Genomic DNA, 19,142 nt, shown 5'->3' on the forward strand with positions numbered 1-19,142 from the left:
TGTGTGTGTGTGTGTGTGTGTGTGTGTGGTGAGGGTGGGGCTGGGGGGTGGGGGTTAATGCCATGTGGAAGAATTTGCTATAGAGAAAAGATCAAAGCTTTTCAAACTTTAATCAATAGACCTCTAACAGTCCTGAAGGTTGCTGGAGGGAGGGAAGATTCGAAGAAAAGGGACAAAGAAATGTTGATACACCTGTCCTCTATCCCTGCTTCATTCAGAGCACGTTTGCCTCTTAACTTTCAAATAATGGAGCACCATGCTAAGACTCCTTTAAAAATGAAAGATTCCTTAACTTGGACGCTCAATACTGAAGAGCTTTCCAAATAACAAATTCCTAGGTCCTATAAAAAAAAATAACTGCCCCAAGAAAATCTCATCCATGCTAGCCCAGAGTGTTTCGGAAGCACCAAATCAAGTGGCCTTCACTGTCCTGAGAGTTTATGACGAAAGAGACATTAAATGGGTGAGCAGCAGTCTTAGACAAAAGAGCAGGTGGTAGCAGATGGAAGAAAAGAATGCGAATGCTAAATCACTAAGGTCTAATGAAGAAACAAAAATCAGTAAACAGGGGGCTTGTTTAGGACCAGAAGCTCCTTTAGAGGTTTAACAGCCTGGAAATTATCTCATAGTCTACTGTACCTGTCATTGGTAATGGGAGTCAAAAGTGACTTAACTCTGGTACTTTCCAAAACATTTATTACTGCCTGTGTAATTTATGTTTCTAGTAACCACTTCAAAATAGTAAAATGAGGGGGCTAGCGTGATAATACAGTGGCAGGGCATTTGCCCTGCATACAGCTGACCTGGGTTCCATCCCTGGCGCCACATGCCATCACTCCCAAGGAGTGATTCTTGAGTGCAGAGTTGGGTGCAAACCATGAGCACTGCTTTTTTGGGTGTAGTTCCCCAAAACTAATCAAACAAAAGAGTAAGAGGAGGTAAAATTAATTTCAAGAATATTTTATTTAATAATAGAATGAAAATAATATTTTAACAAACAATTCAAGGTAAGAATTATCAATAATTTATGTACTTTATATTTTGGCATTAATTTTTCAAAACATTACAGCACAACTAGATTCTGACAACCAGGTTTCTAGAGCTCAACAACCGAATGTGGCTAGCGGTTCTTACCATATAGCATGGAACTAATTAATAAGGGATCACACTATTTTGTTCTTAAAACAATATTTTATTGCTATAAAGGCAACAGTTTATGAATCATTTTCTTAGTCATGGAGACCTTGCTACAGTGGCTAGTCAGATAATAGTTTTGTCTGAAGATATCATATCTGACTTCATATCTTCAGCCCTGTTCCTACTCCTTTTTCCCAACTACTGTGCCTATGTTTTTTAATTTTTATTTATTTATTTATTTTTTGCTTTTTTGGTCACACCCACGATACACAGGGGTTACTGCCGGCTTTGCACTCGGGAATTACCCCTGGCGGTGCTGTGGAGACTACATGGGATGCTGGGAATCGAACCCATGTCGACCGTGTGCAAGGCAAATGCCCTACCCGCTGTGCTATCGCTCCAGCCCCTACTGTGCCTATTTTGAACATTTTTATCATAACATCCCACTCTCTTAGCCTACTCAAAATATCCCAAACTAATTCACTATCTTCCCAAATTAAAAAAAAAAAGTATCTCTTTCTTTTTAGGGAAGGCCACACCAATGGTTACTGCTGACTCTGTACTCAGAAATTATTCCTGGCAGGCTCGGGAGACCATATCGTATGCCAGGGATCGAACCTAGGTCAGTCACATAAAATGTAAGAGCCTTATGGACTGCACTATCACTGTGGCCCAACCTCTTGATTTTCCTATGACAGTCATCTAAAATCAAAACTGTAGACACAAATGCTTCCTTTTTCCTTTCTTCCCTAATAGCACCAAGTTCTATGTATTGTCCCTTCACAATCTCTCTCACTGGCCCTTTCCTGCTTCTACCCCGACCTGCTATGTCCAGTATACTGTCATCAAGTACAGATTTTTACAGATACTCCTCACTGTGTCACTTCTCTTCTTTCTGCAATGTCTTACACTTAGGTTTGAATTCAGGACCATGTGTAGTCTTGCTCCCATCCCCACTTATCACCTACCTCATTCTAATCTCAACATTTACCAGTCTCAGAGAAAAGATTTTAGTTAAGCAAACTATCCTTTTTAACTGTCTCCTGAATGTTTCTTTTGTTTTTTCTTCTTTTCATTTTATGATTTTCTACCAACAGAGAATGCACTTACTCCAACTTTACCTATTCAAGTCACAAATACTTATGTGTTTAGCACTGTACTCAGTACAGGAGATGGAATATATAAGCCTAATCTCAGGTTCCCCATTTTTAGAAATAATCCTTTAGATGTCAAGAGCATCCTAAATAAACTGAAATTTAATTAAAAAAAAAACCTTGCTGACTTTGAAAAATTAGAAGTGAGTTGCTATGCTAAACTGTGCTTTGTTTTTGTATTGTGGGGGTAGGCATACCTGCAGGTACTTGGGAGCTAATCCCAGTGTAGAGCTTGGGTAGGTGTGCGGGGAAGGGCAGGGGGGACCTCATGAATTGCAGGGGATCCAACCTAGGGCTCCCAAATGCAAAGCATGTGATCCAGCCTTTGAATCATCTGCCCAGCCCCAGCTGTTCTAAGTCACATAGACTTTACAATCTGTGGCCTATTTTTTCTATTCATATCACACTATTTTCCCAAATAGAACGTGGATTTCCTAAAAGTGTGGACAAGAGTTCTACTAGTGTGTTTTCCCTGGTGTGCAGTAAATAACAAATTCATGTTTGCTGACAAGTCTAGAGAACAAAAGAGTCTGTGGCACAAGAGGGCTCTAACCCCAAAAAGAGAATATCCCCCATGCCACCCTTCCCACACACCCACTCCCCAGAAATATTATGGCAATAAGAAACAGAAGTGACCAGGAAGCACTTATAAGAATTCCAAAACAGAGAAAAACACTTGAAAAGTTTCATTATTCATATGCAAACCAATTCAGAATTGGAACTTGGGAGACAGTACAGGGGTTGAGGGCACATGCCTTGTATGAGTAGGGCCACAGTTCAATCCCCCATAACAGCCAGGCTTCCCAAGTATCACCAGCTGTGACCCTGGTTCAGCATAGATGAACCTGAGCATAACCTCCAAGTTGTCTGAGTATTGCTGGCAGGGTCCCGGGACCGGAGCTCGCCTGAGCACCACTTGGGAAACAGACAAGATCTGAACTGGTAACACTTAAATTAGGATCTGTTACACTACCTTCTGAACCGCTACCACCTAAGATAAACGGTCAGCTCTAAAAAATCCTTTCTTGGCACTAAATGAAAACAATATCATGGAAAAAATTAATATATATATATATGCAAAATGTCCGAGATATAAAGATCACTCACCACATGTTGTGTTCAAAAACTTTGGCTGGGTCTGTTAAAATCCTTGATCCCAGAGGGGCCACGGGATGACAACCACTTTGATATCTGTGCGGTACCTCTCTTATCCTTAGACAGGAAATAGAGTTTCTCCAAACCACGTTCATCCTCATCCGTGCCTGTGAAGTTACAAATAACGAATTAAGTGGTATATTGTTTGCCTAATAGGCAAAAACTGGTACAAAAAGGTTAATAGCCTGAGAAAGGACTCAGAACAAAAGCCTCTATTTTTAAATAGATTTTCATTTATTTAATTTTGTGGTGCTGGCATGGAAGCTAGGGTCCCACACTCGTGAGGCACACAATGCTCTACTATTGACCTACACATCCCTGGCCTTGGAAATTAAAAATTTTTTTTTTTTTTAACAAAAGGGGGTCGTGATAACTTCTCTCCTGGAGTAATTTCAGATCAGGACTGATATCAGATAAGGAGTGTGTAATATTCCTGGCATTCTTTGTAAATTATAATCTTGACCAAACTGCTTTATTTGGTTCCCGCAAATTTAACATGGTTATAAAATGTAAACCGAACATATAGACATTAGGTATTACAAAAGGTTTAGGGGGCTGGGGACATTCCTAGCAGTGCTCAGGGGTCTGGAGCCATTTCTAGTGGATATGAGGAGGGCACCATGCAAAATATCAGGGAAGAAACCAGAACCTCACAGGTGAAAGGTATATGCTCTATCACTGGAACTACATTTACAGCCCATTTTTTAAAAAGTTTTTTAAAAGTGATTTTATTACCTGAGGGGGAGAGGAAATTCTGAGAAAATACAGTTCTAGGGAATAATTCATGACCACGAGACCAAAATATCAAATATAAAAGGAGCAGAATAAGGAAACAAATGTATTCAATCTTATTCCTAAACTGAATAATATGAAAATTCATCAATTAATCACTGTATTAAGATATCATACTAGGAATCTTTTCCCCCCTAAATTTGTGGTATCAGGGTTTACAATAGTACTGAAGTCAATATTTTGTGGTTATATAGGATTACACCAATCCAGCATTCTTAGCTCAAACAACCCTGTATAAACATGTTTTGAAAAATAGTCGATAACACATTTGCAAAAAATATTTTCTTGTATAAAGAGCATGCTTAAGCTTTATTACAGAAGAGAATCATCAGCTGGTAACCAAATCTACCCCCATTTATGGAAGAATAACTTAAAATTTAATTTAATTATGCACTTAATTGTTATTTAATTATGCATTACGAACTGGTGGATATGTTGGCTTAAAATCTTTAACTCCCCAAAACAACCTCTAACAAATTTACTTTTCCCAGTAAGAACCCAGAGGAAAACTGCCCAGCATTTCAGCCCCATTCGTTATTCTCCATAAAACACTCAGTCCGATAATGATGCGAGCTGTCAGGTAAAAAGTGATGCTAAAAGGTGTGTGTACATAATATGCATTAAAGACTAGCCAAAGTGCTATTAGGCATAAAAATGACAGGTATTGTACATGCTTTATCACCTTACAGAAAGTCGCTGGGTTTTAAGGCTGAATTCCAAAAAGAACTGCAGGCATCAAAAACATCTCATTGTTCTTCAACATAAAATTCAAGGTTTTTCGTTTGGAAATGATAACCTTAAAGACGACTTAGTTATATACACACCCTCCACCACCCAATTCTAATGCTTCCATTTAAATGTGACTATTGGGGATAAGAAATGAAACATTCAACAGCTAGCACTGCGCTCCAGTTTCTTGTTTGTTTTTCCTTCCCCACTAAATGCAAGCTCCTTGGAGGCAAATGGAATTAAATGCTCCGCCTACTCCTACTTTTCCTCTGATGTGCCTTTGTTCTTTTCTACTGCCAGTGTTCCACAGAAGACTAACAAAACCTTACTGCACAATTATTTTTAGAAATCTTTCTGCACGGAATATTATTCATAAAATCTGTATGCTGAAGAGTAGAAACCGATTACACCTAGAAAGAGGCAATTCATGCTTGAAGTATAAAATGATGTAAACGTTTTCCACCCAGGAAAGTCAAATCAAAATGAAATTCCAATTCTTCAAATAATCATGTGATACTTATCTCTATTTCTATATAGAAGAGGAAGAGAGAGGGGGAAGAAGATAAGAGGGTTTTTTTTTTTTCACTATAAATGATGGACAACCTCAAAGAGAGTTGAAGACAAAAAATCATAACCAGACTGGATATCAGGCAGTTCAGGGAAATGTCAGAGATGTCTGTGCACTGCAAGCCGCTGGATGTAGAGAGAATCTGGTGTGGTCAGTGCCCAAACATGTGACAATATGTCCTGCTTAGGTGTCCTTGTTAGTCACACAAAACGTTTTTATATACTCTATTTCATTATTAGTGATCTCTAACAATCGCCTATGGATTTGCATTGTTCTTTATCATTGCTATAAAAATATATATCATATATATCGCATAAATGTCTTCTCAACTAAATTATAAGCTTGTGGGGCAGCACCATGCTACTTATAAGTTTATTAACTGACAGTACAAAAAATCATACTTGTCTGGCATATAAATTTAATTGGAAGGAAGTTATTTCATATTTTCCAGGGTGGATCCTAAGATTTTTGCCACGTGAAAGGTTTTTTTTTTTTAACTAGAGGAAGGAAGTCATAGTGTACAATGCAATCCAGTTATACTGATTACAATGACTAACAAAGATGTGCTTGTGTCATGATTATTAATGTTAGCTGAACATCAGGTCATGGTTTGGTTTTATGATAGGACAAAAAATGAAAAGCAGGGTTAGCTCTAAAAGAAATCTGGTAGAGAAGGTTTCTGTTACCAGAATATCCTACCTTCTATTGTCTTTTCTTTCTCTCTTTCTTTCTCTCTCTTTTTTCTATCTTTCCTTTTCTTTCTCTCCTTTCTTTCTTCCTTTCTCTCTTTCTCTTCCTTTCTTTCCTTCCTTCCTTTCTTTCTTTCAAGAAATGAATGGAGAGAGGAAGTGCATATCGCAGGCTATGATGTGGGCAGCAGAGATGGTGCTGATCCCACCATCTCTAGGTGTAATCTTAACTCCAGTTTTCTTTTTAAATTTTTTTTATTTTGGGGCTAGAGTGACAGCATAGCAAGTAGGGCATTTGCCTTGCACGTGGCTGACCCGGGTTCGATTCCCATATTGTCCCCTGAGCACCACCAGGGGTTATTCTTGAGTGCAGAGCCAGGAGTGACCCCTGTGCATCGCCAGGTGTGACCCAAAAAGCAAAAAAAAAATTATTTTAGTGGTGTTCAGGTTTTACTACCTGGTTCTGTGCTTAGGGATCACTCCTGGCAGGGCTCAGGTGACCATACAGGGTGCCAGAATTGAACCCAGTTTAGCCATGTGCAAGGCAAGCAACCCACTCACTCTACTATTGCGCTGGCCCCTTTAATCCCTTCTTCAAACCCTACTTTGAACAAAAGGTTAACTGAAATACTATTTGTGCAAATAATATATGGGTAATTAGCATTTTTACCTGAAATAACACAAAGCAGTATAAAAATTTTCATTCACCCCCAAAGAATGTAGAAAAGGAAGAACAGAGGAACAACTGGAAAACCAAGGTGGCATATTGACATAAAGGCAACAATATCAGGGTCTTAGGATGTATGTGGCTCAGCAGTGGACACTTGTGAAAGTGAATCTGCAAAGTAGATCCCCAGCACCGCTCCATATCACCAAGAATAATCCATGGCACTACTGCAGTGACCCCCAGTGCCACAAGTGTGCAGCAGGGGAAACATGCAGTGGTGTCTAGTGCCAGTCTGGCAAGCATAATTGTCAAGTTCACATACTCCGTGTCCCATGCATGATGAAAGCAATCTCAGCAGCTAGGCAGTTTCAGTCTAGCATCAGTGGGTGTGATGCAAGCAATTTCCAGCTCCATGGCAGCGAGGTATGAATAAGGACCACAAAAAGGGGTGCAACTCACTGTGAACAGTGTCACCAAAAACATGAAGGCACCCCGGTGAGAAAGTCTGATCCCTGGAAAGCATGTGTGCAAGCACAGCTGAAAAAGTGTGACCTTTGGGGAGTCCCCCTGGCTGAATGTCTGGGGACTGCAACCTGATGCACCTAGAGTACCATGCACACAGGTCTGGTCAGGAGGAAAAAACTTTTTAGAAAAGGGTTTGTTTTTTTTTTAATTTTTATTAGTGAATCACTGTGAGGTACAGTTACAAGCTTATGAACTTTGTGTTTGTATTTCAGTCATACAGTGATTGTTTATATCCTTCCACAGTGCCCATTCTCCTCCATCAATGTTCCCAGTATCCCTCCCATCACCCCCACCCCACCCCCACTGCCCCACCCTGCCTCCGTGGCAGGGCATTCCCTTTTGTTCTCTCTCCTTTTGGTATTGTAGTTTGCAATAGAGATACTGAGAAAAGGGGCTGGAGCGATAGCACAGCGGGTAGGGTGTTTGCCTTGCACGCGGCCAACCCGGGTTCAATTCCCAGCATCCCATATGGTCTCCTGAGCACTGCCAGGGGTGATTCCTGAGTGCAGAGCCAGGAGTAACCCCTGAGCATGGCCGGGTGTGACCCAAAAAGCAAAAAAAAAAAAAAAAGAGATACTGAGAAAAGGTCTTCTGATAGGCAGTACACTGCTCATTTTTATTTTCTTACTCCAACTTATCAAATATTATTTAGGAAAAATTTCAAATATCTATAAACAATACACTTCCAACCTATGAACAAAAGGTTTCCTTAAGTTAGTAGATCTTGTGTTTTGTTTCTTTGTTTTGGTTGTTTGGGCCACACATTGATCAAAGATCATCCCTGGTGGTGCTTGGGGGATCATAACGTGGTGTTAGGGATAAATTGGTCAGCCACTGCAAGGCAAGTGCCTTAAACCTGGTACTATCTCTCAGGTCCCAGATTTGTAAATCTCAAAACAAATTAGAAAATATGTTAAAGTGAATAATAATGAAATATTAAAATATAAAAATTTATGAATTTCAGTCATGTTTATTCTATTTCCTTGAAGAATGACATGGAATTTTGAGGGGTGGGAATGGGTCATACCCAGTGATGCTGAGGGGTAACTCCAGGCTCAACACTCAGGAGTTGCTCCTGGTGGTGCTTGAAGGACCATGCGGGATGCTGGGAATTGACTCTGGGTCCTCCATGTGCAAGGTAAACTCCCTACCCCCCATACTATTACTCCAGCCCCTGACATGGAATTTTGATAGTGCATAAACTGAATCCATATAGTGTCTGGCAGGATGATCATTTTAACATGTTAGTTCCAATCTAGGAGCTCAGTATCTATTTTCTTGTGTTTCTATTTCTCTTAACAGTGAATTAGAGCTTTCAACATGCATTTTATTCACCTTGCTTGTTAAGTTTATTATGAATTCCTTTCTTTTTCAATCCCTTTCCATCTCTCTGCTGTTGCTGCTATGTCCAGGACTCACATACTCGATTAGGGTGCACCTGAGATCTCCAGTTGCAGCATCTGGGAGGTGGCAATCCATGTGTGGAGAGGTGTGGGGGACTGAACTCTCAGCTTTAGGCCTGCTTTACTCAAGAATTTGTATTTTAAAAGGAACTAAAGAAGAGACACCACGAGGTAGGTAGGTTATGACAATGTCACCCCATTTATTAGGTAAGTGCCTTTGAGAATAACTTAGAAACAATGACTTATACAGTACAATCTAAATATCTCTAAATTAACTCACATATCAATTTTTTTAAATAAAATGCTACCTTATGGGCTCCTGAACACAATCCCAAAGAGAGTATGAAAGTTTCTCCACAGTGAAAAAATTCTTGGATACCAGCAGGGTATCAAGAGTCTAAATCAATTCTGACAACTGTCTACCCAAAGATTGCACCAGGTTGCACAGGTATGTCACTCAGTGTCCCAAGACCACCTTCCACTTTTGATGGCTGCTTCCAAGTACTACACATGCCATGTTTCCACCAGGACTTTTGACCAATTGTCTACAGTCAAGACTTTCCCACCAATCACAAGTCCAGATCAACATCTATGCTTCTGATGACTGGCTGCAAATGAAAGGTTTCCAGATAATCAATCAAAGCTTTTTGTAGCTATGTGTCTCCTCTTTTTCTCTTTTCTTCCTCAAATTTATAAACTATGGAATTAAGAAAACTATAACAGAAAGACCTGAGTAAGGCTTGTAGGTTGTAGGCCATGATAACCCCTCTGAGAAAAGGGCTATAATGTTATACATAATTATATACAACATTATATATATGACTTTGTCTTGACTTTGGGTCAAGACAGAGTCATAAGAAAACCTTCACACTGATGAGGACCCCAGACTTCTGGCAGGGCAATACTCATCATTATTGAATTATTGAATACTGATCATTCAATAATGAAGCCCTTCTCCATTTTCTGCACATATGTCCATTGTATGGTCTTCAAATGTGCATTCCGCCGCATAAATATGCATGATGAATTTCCTGAAAAACTACTGAAAACAGTTTTCACTATGTAAGTATAGACTCACCCTACCTGGCTCTGCACTCAGGAATTACTCCTGCTGGTGCTCAGGGGACCATAGGGATGCTGGGGATCGAACCCAGGTCATTCACGTGCAAGGCAAGGACTGTATTTGCTGTACTATCGCTCCAGCCCCTAGACTCACCCTAACTCTATTGGGCATATAACAGACCCCCACTATTCCTCTCTTTGAAGCTTGCTCTATAGCCTGTTCAGTTCATATATGATGCCCAATATGTACAAGTAATTTTCTCCATTTTTTTCCTAACCAGTTTTTGCTATGATTTTAAGTTAACAGCAGTGATACCTTCTTTTTATATTCATGTTCCAGAGAATTCCTCCCTTTCTGATATCCTAGAATAAAAAAAATTTGGCTTCAATTGTTTTTATTAGACTGTGTTTCACCTGTTTTCTCCCTTCCAAGCTGTTAATAACAGATAGTTTGAGTTATGGGGAAAATTGTCTGCCATGGAGGCAGGGGGAGGGTGGGAAAGGGGGGTATACTGGGGACCTGGTGGTGGGGAATGTGCACTGGTGGAGGGACGGGTGTTTGATCATTGTATGATTGTAGCTCAAACATGAAAGCTTGTAACTGTATCGCACAGTGATTCTAATAATAATAATAATAATAATAAAGATAGTTACTACAGAAAGAGCTGAGACATAAAGAATGATCTCCAATCTCTTCATGCACCCCAAAAGGTTCTGAACAAAACTGCTGGCTCAATCTCATCGATCAACTCTACTCCTTTCTCTCATTGTTTATTTTGTTGTGGAAAACTGAAATTCTTAAAGCCTTTTAGTAATCCTCAGAAGAAATTAGAAATAGTCACCTACATAAGTGTTTAAAAATCATATCTCATGCAAAGAAGCAATAAAATTACTGAACTAAAGAAACAGTTGCACTTTTTATTCCAGACAAAAAAATTTTTGAAAATGCGGCTTAATATTGATGCTGACAGTTTTTCTCCTGTGAGTGACCCAGGAATATTATCAGTAGTTGGCGAAGGGAATGAACTGCAGGACTGATGAAAATATTGCACTACTAGCTATGACTAGGCTGAGTATGACAGCTTTACTTGGCACACACAGATAAACAAAATCTCAGGAGTTTTTTTTTCCCCAAGATGCTTCTTATTGGTGGCCATAAGTCATCCATTGGGAATGTAATAGCAACAGATGATTAAGAAAAATAATTTTCTAATTCCAAAATTTTTAAATAAAATGAAATAGTTTAAATTGAGTGGGAGTGAGGAGAAGGCTCCGAGGGCTGGAATGCCTTCTTGAGAACCTAAGCTTGATCCCAGCACCACATGTGTCTCCTCTCTCCTCTCCCTGTACTGGGTACAGCCCTGGAGGCTCCCAAACCATCAGGACTGGCTGGCTGAATGCCAGGAGGGTCCCTGAGCCCCCTAAGCATGGCTTTGATGCACTTCCTGCCCAGTTAAAATGTAGAGCCAGGGAGATAGCTAAAGTAGTAGTGACATGCCTTGCTTGTACCAGGCTCTGAGCTTGATCCCTGGCACTACCTGTCTCCCTATCTGTAGGCCACAGTGACCTGACACCACTATGTGTGGCACCTTTTTAATAGAGAAACGTTTTTATAATTTTGAAATAACAGAATTTAGAAGTACTGACCTAATCCCAGCATCTTACATATATTATCTAACACACTGATGCTGCTATCTCAATTTGTCCTAAGTAAGCTAGATTCAAGTGTGAGCTATTGGTGATTATGTGCCAGCATCAATATATTACATTTTATTTCCCTGGCAAGGGCATTATTTTTATACCCTCATCGCAGATGAAAGTTTATACAGGAAGCAGTAAAGTAACATACTTGAGGTCATCCATCCAGTAACTGATGGGCATTCCATATGAGCCCAAGTATGGAGAGTTCACACTCCCCACCTGGTACCCTCCAAAGCAGGTTTGTTATTCATTTACAAACAAGTCACCCATTTATGTTCTTTTATATGTGTCAATTGAAACATTTAAAACTGGAAAAAAAAATCAGGGCCACATCTGACATTGCTGGGGATGATTCTGGATCAGCGCTTGGGGTCACTTTTGGCAGTGCTTAGGAACCCTGTGATGCCGGGATTCAAACCTGGGGGCCCTTCAGGCAACGTATATACTCCAGTCCTTTGGGCCATCTCCCCAGTCCTCATTTTCTACTTTTGTATACTATACATACAAGGATTAAAGTTTCAAGTTCTGTGTGTGTGTGTGTGTGTGTGTGTGTGTGCGTGCGCGCGTGCATGCTGGGAATCAAACTCAGGGCCTCATGCAAGTACATATTATTTCAAAATGTAGTTAAGATTGATAAGTAATGTTAGCAAACATACTTTGGATTATTTCTTTTTGGGGGGTCTTCTTCGGTCACACCCAGTAATGTTCAGGGGTTGGTCCTGACTCTGCACTCAGGAATTACTCCTGGCAGTGCTTGGGGGACCATATGGGATGCTGGGGGATTCAACCCGGGTAGACCATGTGTAAGGCAGATGCCCTAACTCACTGTGCTATTGCTCTGGCCCCATTTGGGTGATTTCTTATGCAAAAACCAAATGTGAAGAATTACTCTAGATTTGACTACCTGTTGCAATTCTAAATAGTTATATGAAATGTATATTGCCTTTCCTAATGAATTTTGTTATTTTTCTGTGGCTAATATTTAACTTTTTTAAAAAAGTAGTCAAATATTATATAGTCACTTTTAACGCTCATTTTAAAAAGTAGCTTTTATCAGATTTCTTTTACCAGTTGCAAAAGGAGTTTCTATTTATTGTAAGAAATGGGTAAACTATAAAAGTATAGGTATGCTACTTTGTTATATATTATTTAAGTCTTATATTATGGATGTTTATGTGTTTACATGTGGATTTAAACAGATCATATTTGTCTGATCTTTGAATTTTAAGGTCTTTTTATTTTTAAGTATTCTGTATGTTACTACATTGTATATATCTTTGAATATGTCTGATTGTTTCATGAGTTAAAAATCCTAGACATGAAATAACGAACTCTAAGAAAATTAAAAAAAAAAAAAAAAAAAAAACCAAAATGTAGTTAAGGACTGCATTTGATCATGTGTAGAGTAGATCCCACTTCAGACCTCCATAAAGTAAACGTAGCCTTAGCCCAGATTTAGGAAATTACAAGGATCTCTCCAAAAGATAAATGTTTTGTCCAGTCCTAACTTGTTTCAACCATGTATTTCTCCTCTTGGTGAGGGGATCGAGCATGTCAAAAGTATATTCAGGGGTCAGAGAGACAGTACAGTGAATAAGGTGCTTACCTTGCATGTGGCTAATCCCAGTTGGATACCTGGCCCCTATCTGGTCTCCTGAGCACTACAAGGAGTGATCCCTGAGGCAGAGCCAGCCAGGAGTGAGTCCTGAGTGAGTCCTGCTCAGGACTCAGTCCTGGCATCACAGGTATGAGCCCCAAACAAACAAAAAGAGAAACAAAAAAGAAAGTACATGGATGTGGAGGGGGACACATTGTGTTGTTTGGGGTGTTGGAACAGTGTATGAATGAAACCCAATTGCTACTAGTATCAAAAATCATGGTGCCTTAAAAAAAATAAATAAGTACATAAAACTGAAGTCAGTTTAACTGATGGGGAAAGGAAAGACTCTGCATAACTTCCTCAGGGCTTTTAAAACAGCAAAAAGTTTTCCTTTTATACAAAATGCAAAAACAGTTTAGTTGACATTTTGCTAACTTGTAACTGATGTGAGGAACGAGGAATTCTCTCCTCGACCCCCACCCCTTCATCTCTCTCAATTCTCTCTCTTCTCTTGGACCTCATTTTTGTTTGCTATTGAACCACACTCAGAAGTGGTTAGGGCTTACTTCCTATGCTGCACTCAGAGATGACTCCTGGTGAGGCTTGGGGAAAACTATATGGGGGATCGAACCCAGTTGGCCACATGCAAAGCAAGCTCGTTAGCTTCTGTTCTATTGCTCTGGCCCCACTTCTCTTGTATCGTAATCAAATAACAAGCAATGCCACCAGAGATGTGAGTCCCCCAGATTTAGGATAACATGGTTATTCTCTTTCTAGTACTTAAGTCTCAAGTACTTTGCTTCACCTAAATACTCTAACATTTTCACATTCAGATCTTTGCTTTACTCTACTATTTTTTTGCAGCTGAGCAGTACCGGCAAAGGCCTTCTTGTTTCTCTTACTTTTTAAGCTGGATCCTAAGATTGCTTTCTCACATTTAATACTGCTAGAGGAGAACCAAAGAACTAGAGCAAACAGTACTGCTGTTTATGTGAATCTATAATGACTATTCTTGGAGCACTTAGCGGGTTCTGAGCAAAGACTATTTGTAAAGCTCTCTAAGAATGATTCCCAGTTGTCCTACATCACTGAAATCTCTCAGGGAAAGAAACGGCTGATAATCATATACTAAATCATACACTAATCCCTTTTCCATGTTTTCTGGGTTTTGAGCATCCTTTAAATAAATTAGTGAGATACTCCTGTCTTTATCTTTCTAACTGTTTAGCTTTCCTTTGCAGCTGGGAAGCCAGCATAAAGATTTCATTCAGAGGCAGAAACACCATCTAGATAAAGCTGCACTAAACCTTACCTGAGAGGATAGCATTAATGAGAGCAAATTAAAGTGCTATTGTTGTAGTGCTTTGGAGAGTGAACACAGGCAGGTAAGAAACACCTAAGTATCAACTATACTGCCATGAAAGGGAAGCTTCAATTAACCCTGGCAATTTCAGAGAACTCTGAGGGTGACCATCTGCAAGGCAAACTCATGCATCTTGTTTTACTCTTTCTTTCGATGATTATAATTTAAGAGCATAAATAAGATTATTAGCAAGAAGAAAACAACAACAATAATTACAGTAAGTATTTGCAGAACACTTTGATCACACTATGACGTCAAGTCACTATGCAGCTTCAAAATGAGAATCTCATGCTCTGAACTGGCTCTCCAGAACCAGCCTTCAAGGTGGCCTCACAAACAGAGATGACTGGGACTCAGAAGTTATGTCCTTAAGAAATTTCATATAACGTCATTTAAAAGTTTCATATAACGTCATTTAAAACTTAGCCCAAAATATCTGAAGGGGACACTATTCTGATTACTCTGGAAGTGGTCTCCAAAACATGCTCGAATAGACTGAAATCCATCTTCACGTACTAACTTGGCATTTCCTATGTGTGCCAAAGTAGCTCCTGGAAACATTAAACAGATTTGGTAGACTAGTAGTGGGCACTAAATGACATTCATACTTTAGATGCTATCAGTCCTTTCAAGTAAGGAGCGATAGCACAGCGGATAGGGCATTTGCCTTGCACACAGCCAACCCAAGTTCGATTCCCAGCATCCATATGGTCCCCTGAGCACCGCCAGGAGTAATCCCTGGGTACATGAGCCAGGAGTAACCCCTGTGCACCAAAAGTAAAAATAAATAAGTGAATAAAACTCACATGGGAGCTGGAGGAATAGTACAGGGATTAAGGCACTTGTCTCATACTCAGTCAAGTCCAGTTTGATCCTTGGTCCCACATATGGTACTCCCAGCACTACAGGAGAGATGCTTGGACACAGAGTGAGGAGTAAGTACTGAGCAAAGCTGTGTTTGGCCCAACAACCACCCCATGCAACAGACACACACTCATACACACATTTCATAAAACCCCTCATGTGAACAAAATGGAGTTTTGCCCTTAATCATATTTCTGCTTAATTTCTCATTGCAAAGTTCTCAATAGCTTTTCATAGTGGATGATAGGAGATGTTTGTACTTGCATGCAGGGTTTACCCAATCATTTTTTGACTAATATATAGTACAAAACATAATTTTATTTTTAAAAATCACTTAATAAGTAGATAATAGATATAAAACTTTTTGAGCTATAACAGAAGTGAATGAAAGTGTCCAGATGAATGTATTTTCATAATTTCATAAGAATATGGGGTTCAGGTAGGCAGAGATTATAGCACTGTGTAAATTCTATTTTAAAGAACTATATAATTTTTTTAAAGCAAGGCAAATATCAGGTTAATTTTCAACTGCCAATCCTCTGGAGGCACAACAGTCAACAAAGGATCCAGAGAAGAAAAAAGGTAAAACAATAATTTAACACATGAGAAGGGGTAAAAACTGAAGGATCAGAGAGATAGTACAGGAGTTAAGACACTTGCCTTGTATATAGCCAACATTTGATCCCTGGCTCTGCATATGGTCCCCTACCATTGTCAAGAGTGTCCCCTGAGCACAGAACCAGGAACAGCCCTTGAACATCACCAGGTGTAGCCCAAACTCCTCTCCTCTATGCATTATCCAAGGGGGAAAAAATCTGAAATTTTGGAACATGCAATTTAAAAAAGAAAACAGAATTCTGTTAGGCATTATGCTAAAGAGTACTTGAAGCTTGGTTTCACTGTGCTTTTATACCGAATGATCCTAAAATTCTAAAACTGACACGATGAAATCTTCCAAACCTGATTAGCATTTGCATTCAAAGTACAGTGATCTAATGTATGTACTATTGAAAGATCATATCACCAGATGAAATGTTAGAAAAGTCGCAGGAAGATGATGACTTCTGATTCAAGCAGCTGATTTAGTTATTCTTTAAATATCTAAAACAATAAAGCCATTCATGACTGGTGAAGGGTTAGATTAGAGCCTTGGAGGACATCTTTAATCTCTTCCAGGAAATTTTAGATCAATTCGCTCAACAAACTAGAGGTTATACCATGTTGGAGCACCATCATCCAGAGAACTATTGACACTGCCACTGACAAAGAAGAGCAAGTAATAGAGGGATAAGGAACTGTTCATTTTAACTTGACAAGCCACCTGATACAAGTAACTAGTTATTCGATTTGCCTTGTGAGGATGAAGATTTCAGGAAGAATTCATTATTACCTTGACTCTACCTGTAAGGACTATTATTTTGGAAATATTTAGTACTCTTGATGTGTATTATGAGGAAGTGAGCTTAGAATGGAGGAAATGCATTCAGAGCATGTGAAGACAGTGCTACAAGCGGGACTAGACATTGTTCGGGTGGAATTGCAAAAGTGAAGATTATAGTTCAACCACAAATTTTGTCCACTCACAGTATGATCCACCACTCAGAGATCTAAGTATTGCACAGTCATGGCATGTCACGTCACAGCCATCTGCCCTCCTATGTTCACTGCAGCACTATTCACAATACCCAGAATCTGGAAATAAACCAAGTGCCCAAGAACACACAATTGGTTAAAGAAACTATGGTACATCTATATACAATGCAATATTGTGCAGCCACCAGGAAAAATAAAGTAATGAAATTTGCTTATAAATGGATGGACATGAAGAGTGTCATGCTGAGTAAAATGAGTCAGGAGAAGAGGAATAGACATAGAATGATTGGACTCATTTTTAGAATATAAAAAAAACATAGTATGAGACCAATACCCATAGACGATAAAACAAGGATTGGTCCACAGTTGGAAGCTTCTCTCAAGTGCTGAGGAAGAAGGCAGTTTGGATAGAGAAGGGACCACTATGGCAACGATAGTTGTAAATGATCATTCTAGATAAGAACTGCATGCTGAAAGTAGGTAAAGGAACAGGATAACTTTTCGGTACCTGTATTGCAAACCATATGCTCAAAAGAAAATCGAGAGAAAAAGAATAAAGTGCCTGCCAGAGGCAGGTGAGGGGGATGGGGGAGCTGGGAGTGGCTGGAAGGAAACTGGGGACACTGGTGGTGGGAAATGTACACTGGTAGAGGGATAGGTGAATGAAAATTGTATGACTGAAACCCAACCAACCATGAACAGCTTTGTAACTGTGTATCTCACAGTGATTCAATAAAACAATTAAAGATAAATAAAAGAATTAGGATTTAGAGGCCAGAAAGATAGCACAGCAGGCAGGGCACTTACTTTGCACACAGCTGATGTAGGTTCAATCCTGGGCACCCCACATGATTCCTCAAGACCACCCAGGAGTGATCCCTGAGAACAGAGTCAGGAGTAAGCCCTGAGAACAGCCAGGTGTGGCCCAATCCCCCCCATGCACTACCCTGCCCCCACTATCACCAGAAAAAGAAGAAAGGTTCTTTCACTGTCTTCTAAAACTGAAGGAAGGAAAGCAATTTCAGTGACAGCAAAACTCTGGCCTAGCAGAGCCTTTTGTTGGATCAGTAATGAATGGATTGCCAAGCATGCATATCTAGCTATCTCAATGAACTTAACATTTCCTTTAGAAGGTCAGCAAAAATATTTGTACACTGAGAAATAAGATGAATGCCTTCAAAACCAATCCTCTTTGATGGCACCTTGGGATAGCAATGTATAAAAAGAAGATAAAGAAAGGTTTCTTCATTTGCCAGAATATTTGAGGTCAGGAGAGATAGTACAGCAGGTAGGGCACCTGCCTTACTTATACCCAATTAGGTTCTATCCCTGGCACCCCACAGGGTCTCCTCAGCACCCTGAACACAGAGCTGAAAGTAAGCCCTGAGCACAACCAGGTGTGCCCCTCCCGCCCGGCGCAAAAAAAGCAAGGAATATTTGCTAGCTGCTGGCATCAACTGGGAAGTCATAGTCAATGTAATAAGTCAATATTTTAAAGGTGGTAGCTCAAAAGTTTACACCATTATTACCATGAAAATTAGAATCTTTGTGAAAATAACTCCAGATTAATATTCCCTTCATGGAAGAAGTTCACTCATGCGCACTTAATTCTCGTTAAAAAAGGAAACTGGATTGAGTCGTCTTCTGATGTTACTCCAGTTCCAAACATAAAATGCAATCATTGTCTCAATTCTGGGTATCACTGGAAAAATATCCATTTCTCAGTTAAAAAGCAATTAATACACATGATCAAAACATTCATATTTTTTACTATTTACATGAGACTTTTCTAGCCCTCTCTTTGATAAAAATTCAAAAAACTAAATAGATGTCACTGTAGCACTGCCTCTCTGAAACAGTCCAAACAACCACGGCAATAAAATATTCTAAGGAACAAGCAGCAGATTTCACACCACCATTATTTGAATACTGCTTTTTTCAAAAGTTGAAGATGTCCTACTAGTATTTTTGTTTACTGCTCAGTTTCAGGTTATTTTAAATAACCATGGAATTTTCACCTTAGAGTATTAGATCTAATAGTTAATGATCACTGCAACCTTTTAAGTAATAGTTTTCATTTCTGCCATGAACTATTTCTCCTGTTTTCACCAGAACACATTTCCATATCTTTCTTCTGTAT

The 19,142-nt window shown here is 39.5% G+C and overlaps 1 protein-coding gene across 2 annotated transcripts in view; it reads right to left on the reverse strand.

The window, feature by feature from the left end:
- The window catches only part of METTL8 (methyltransferase 8, methylcytidine), a 103,475-nt gene that overhangs the window by 48,235 nt on the left and 36,098 nt on the right, over positions 1-19,142 (reverse strand). For both annotated transcript variants that reach the window (XR_008627331.1, XM_055122037.1), the window contains exon 2: positions 3,399-3,553. Coding sequence is in view for 1 of the 2 variants with exons in the window: in XM_055122037.1 (XP_054978012.1) it covers positions 3,399-3,547 (149 nt within the window). In the remaining variant the exon portion in view is untranslated. The remainder of the gene's footprint in view (positions 1-3,398; positions 3,554-19,142) is intronic.

This window comes from Sorex araneus, chromosome X (assembly GCF_027595985.1).
Source record: "Sorex araneus isolate mSorAra2 chromosome X, mSorAra2.pri, whole genome shotgun sequence".
NCBI classification, from domain to species: Eukaryota; Metazoa; Chordata; class Mammalia; order Eulipotyphla; family Soricidae; genus Sorex; species Sorex araneus.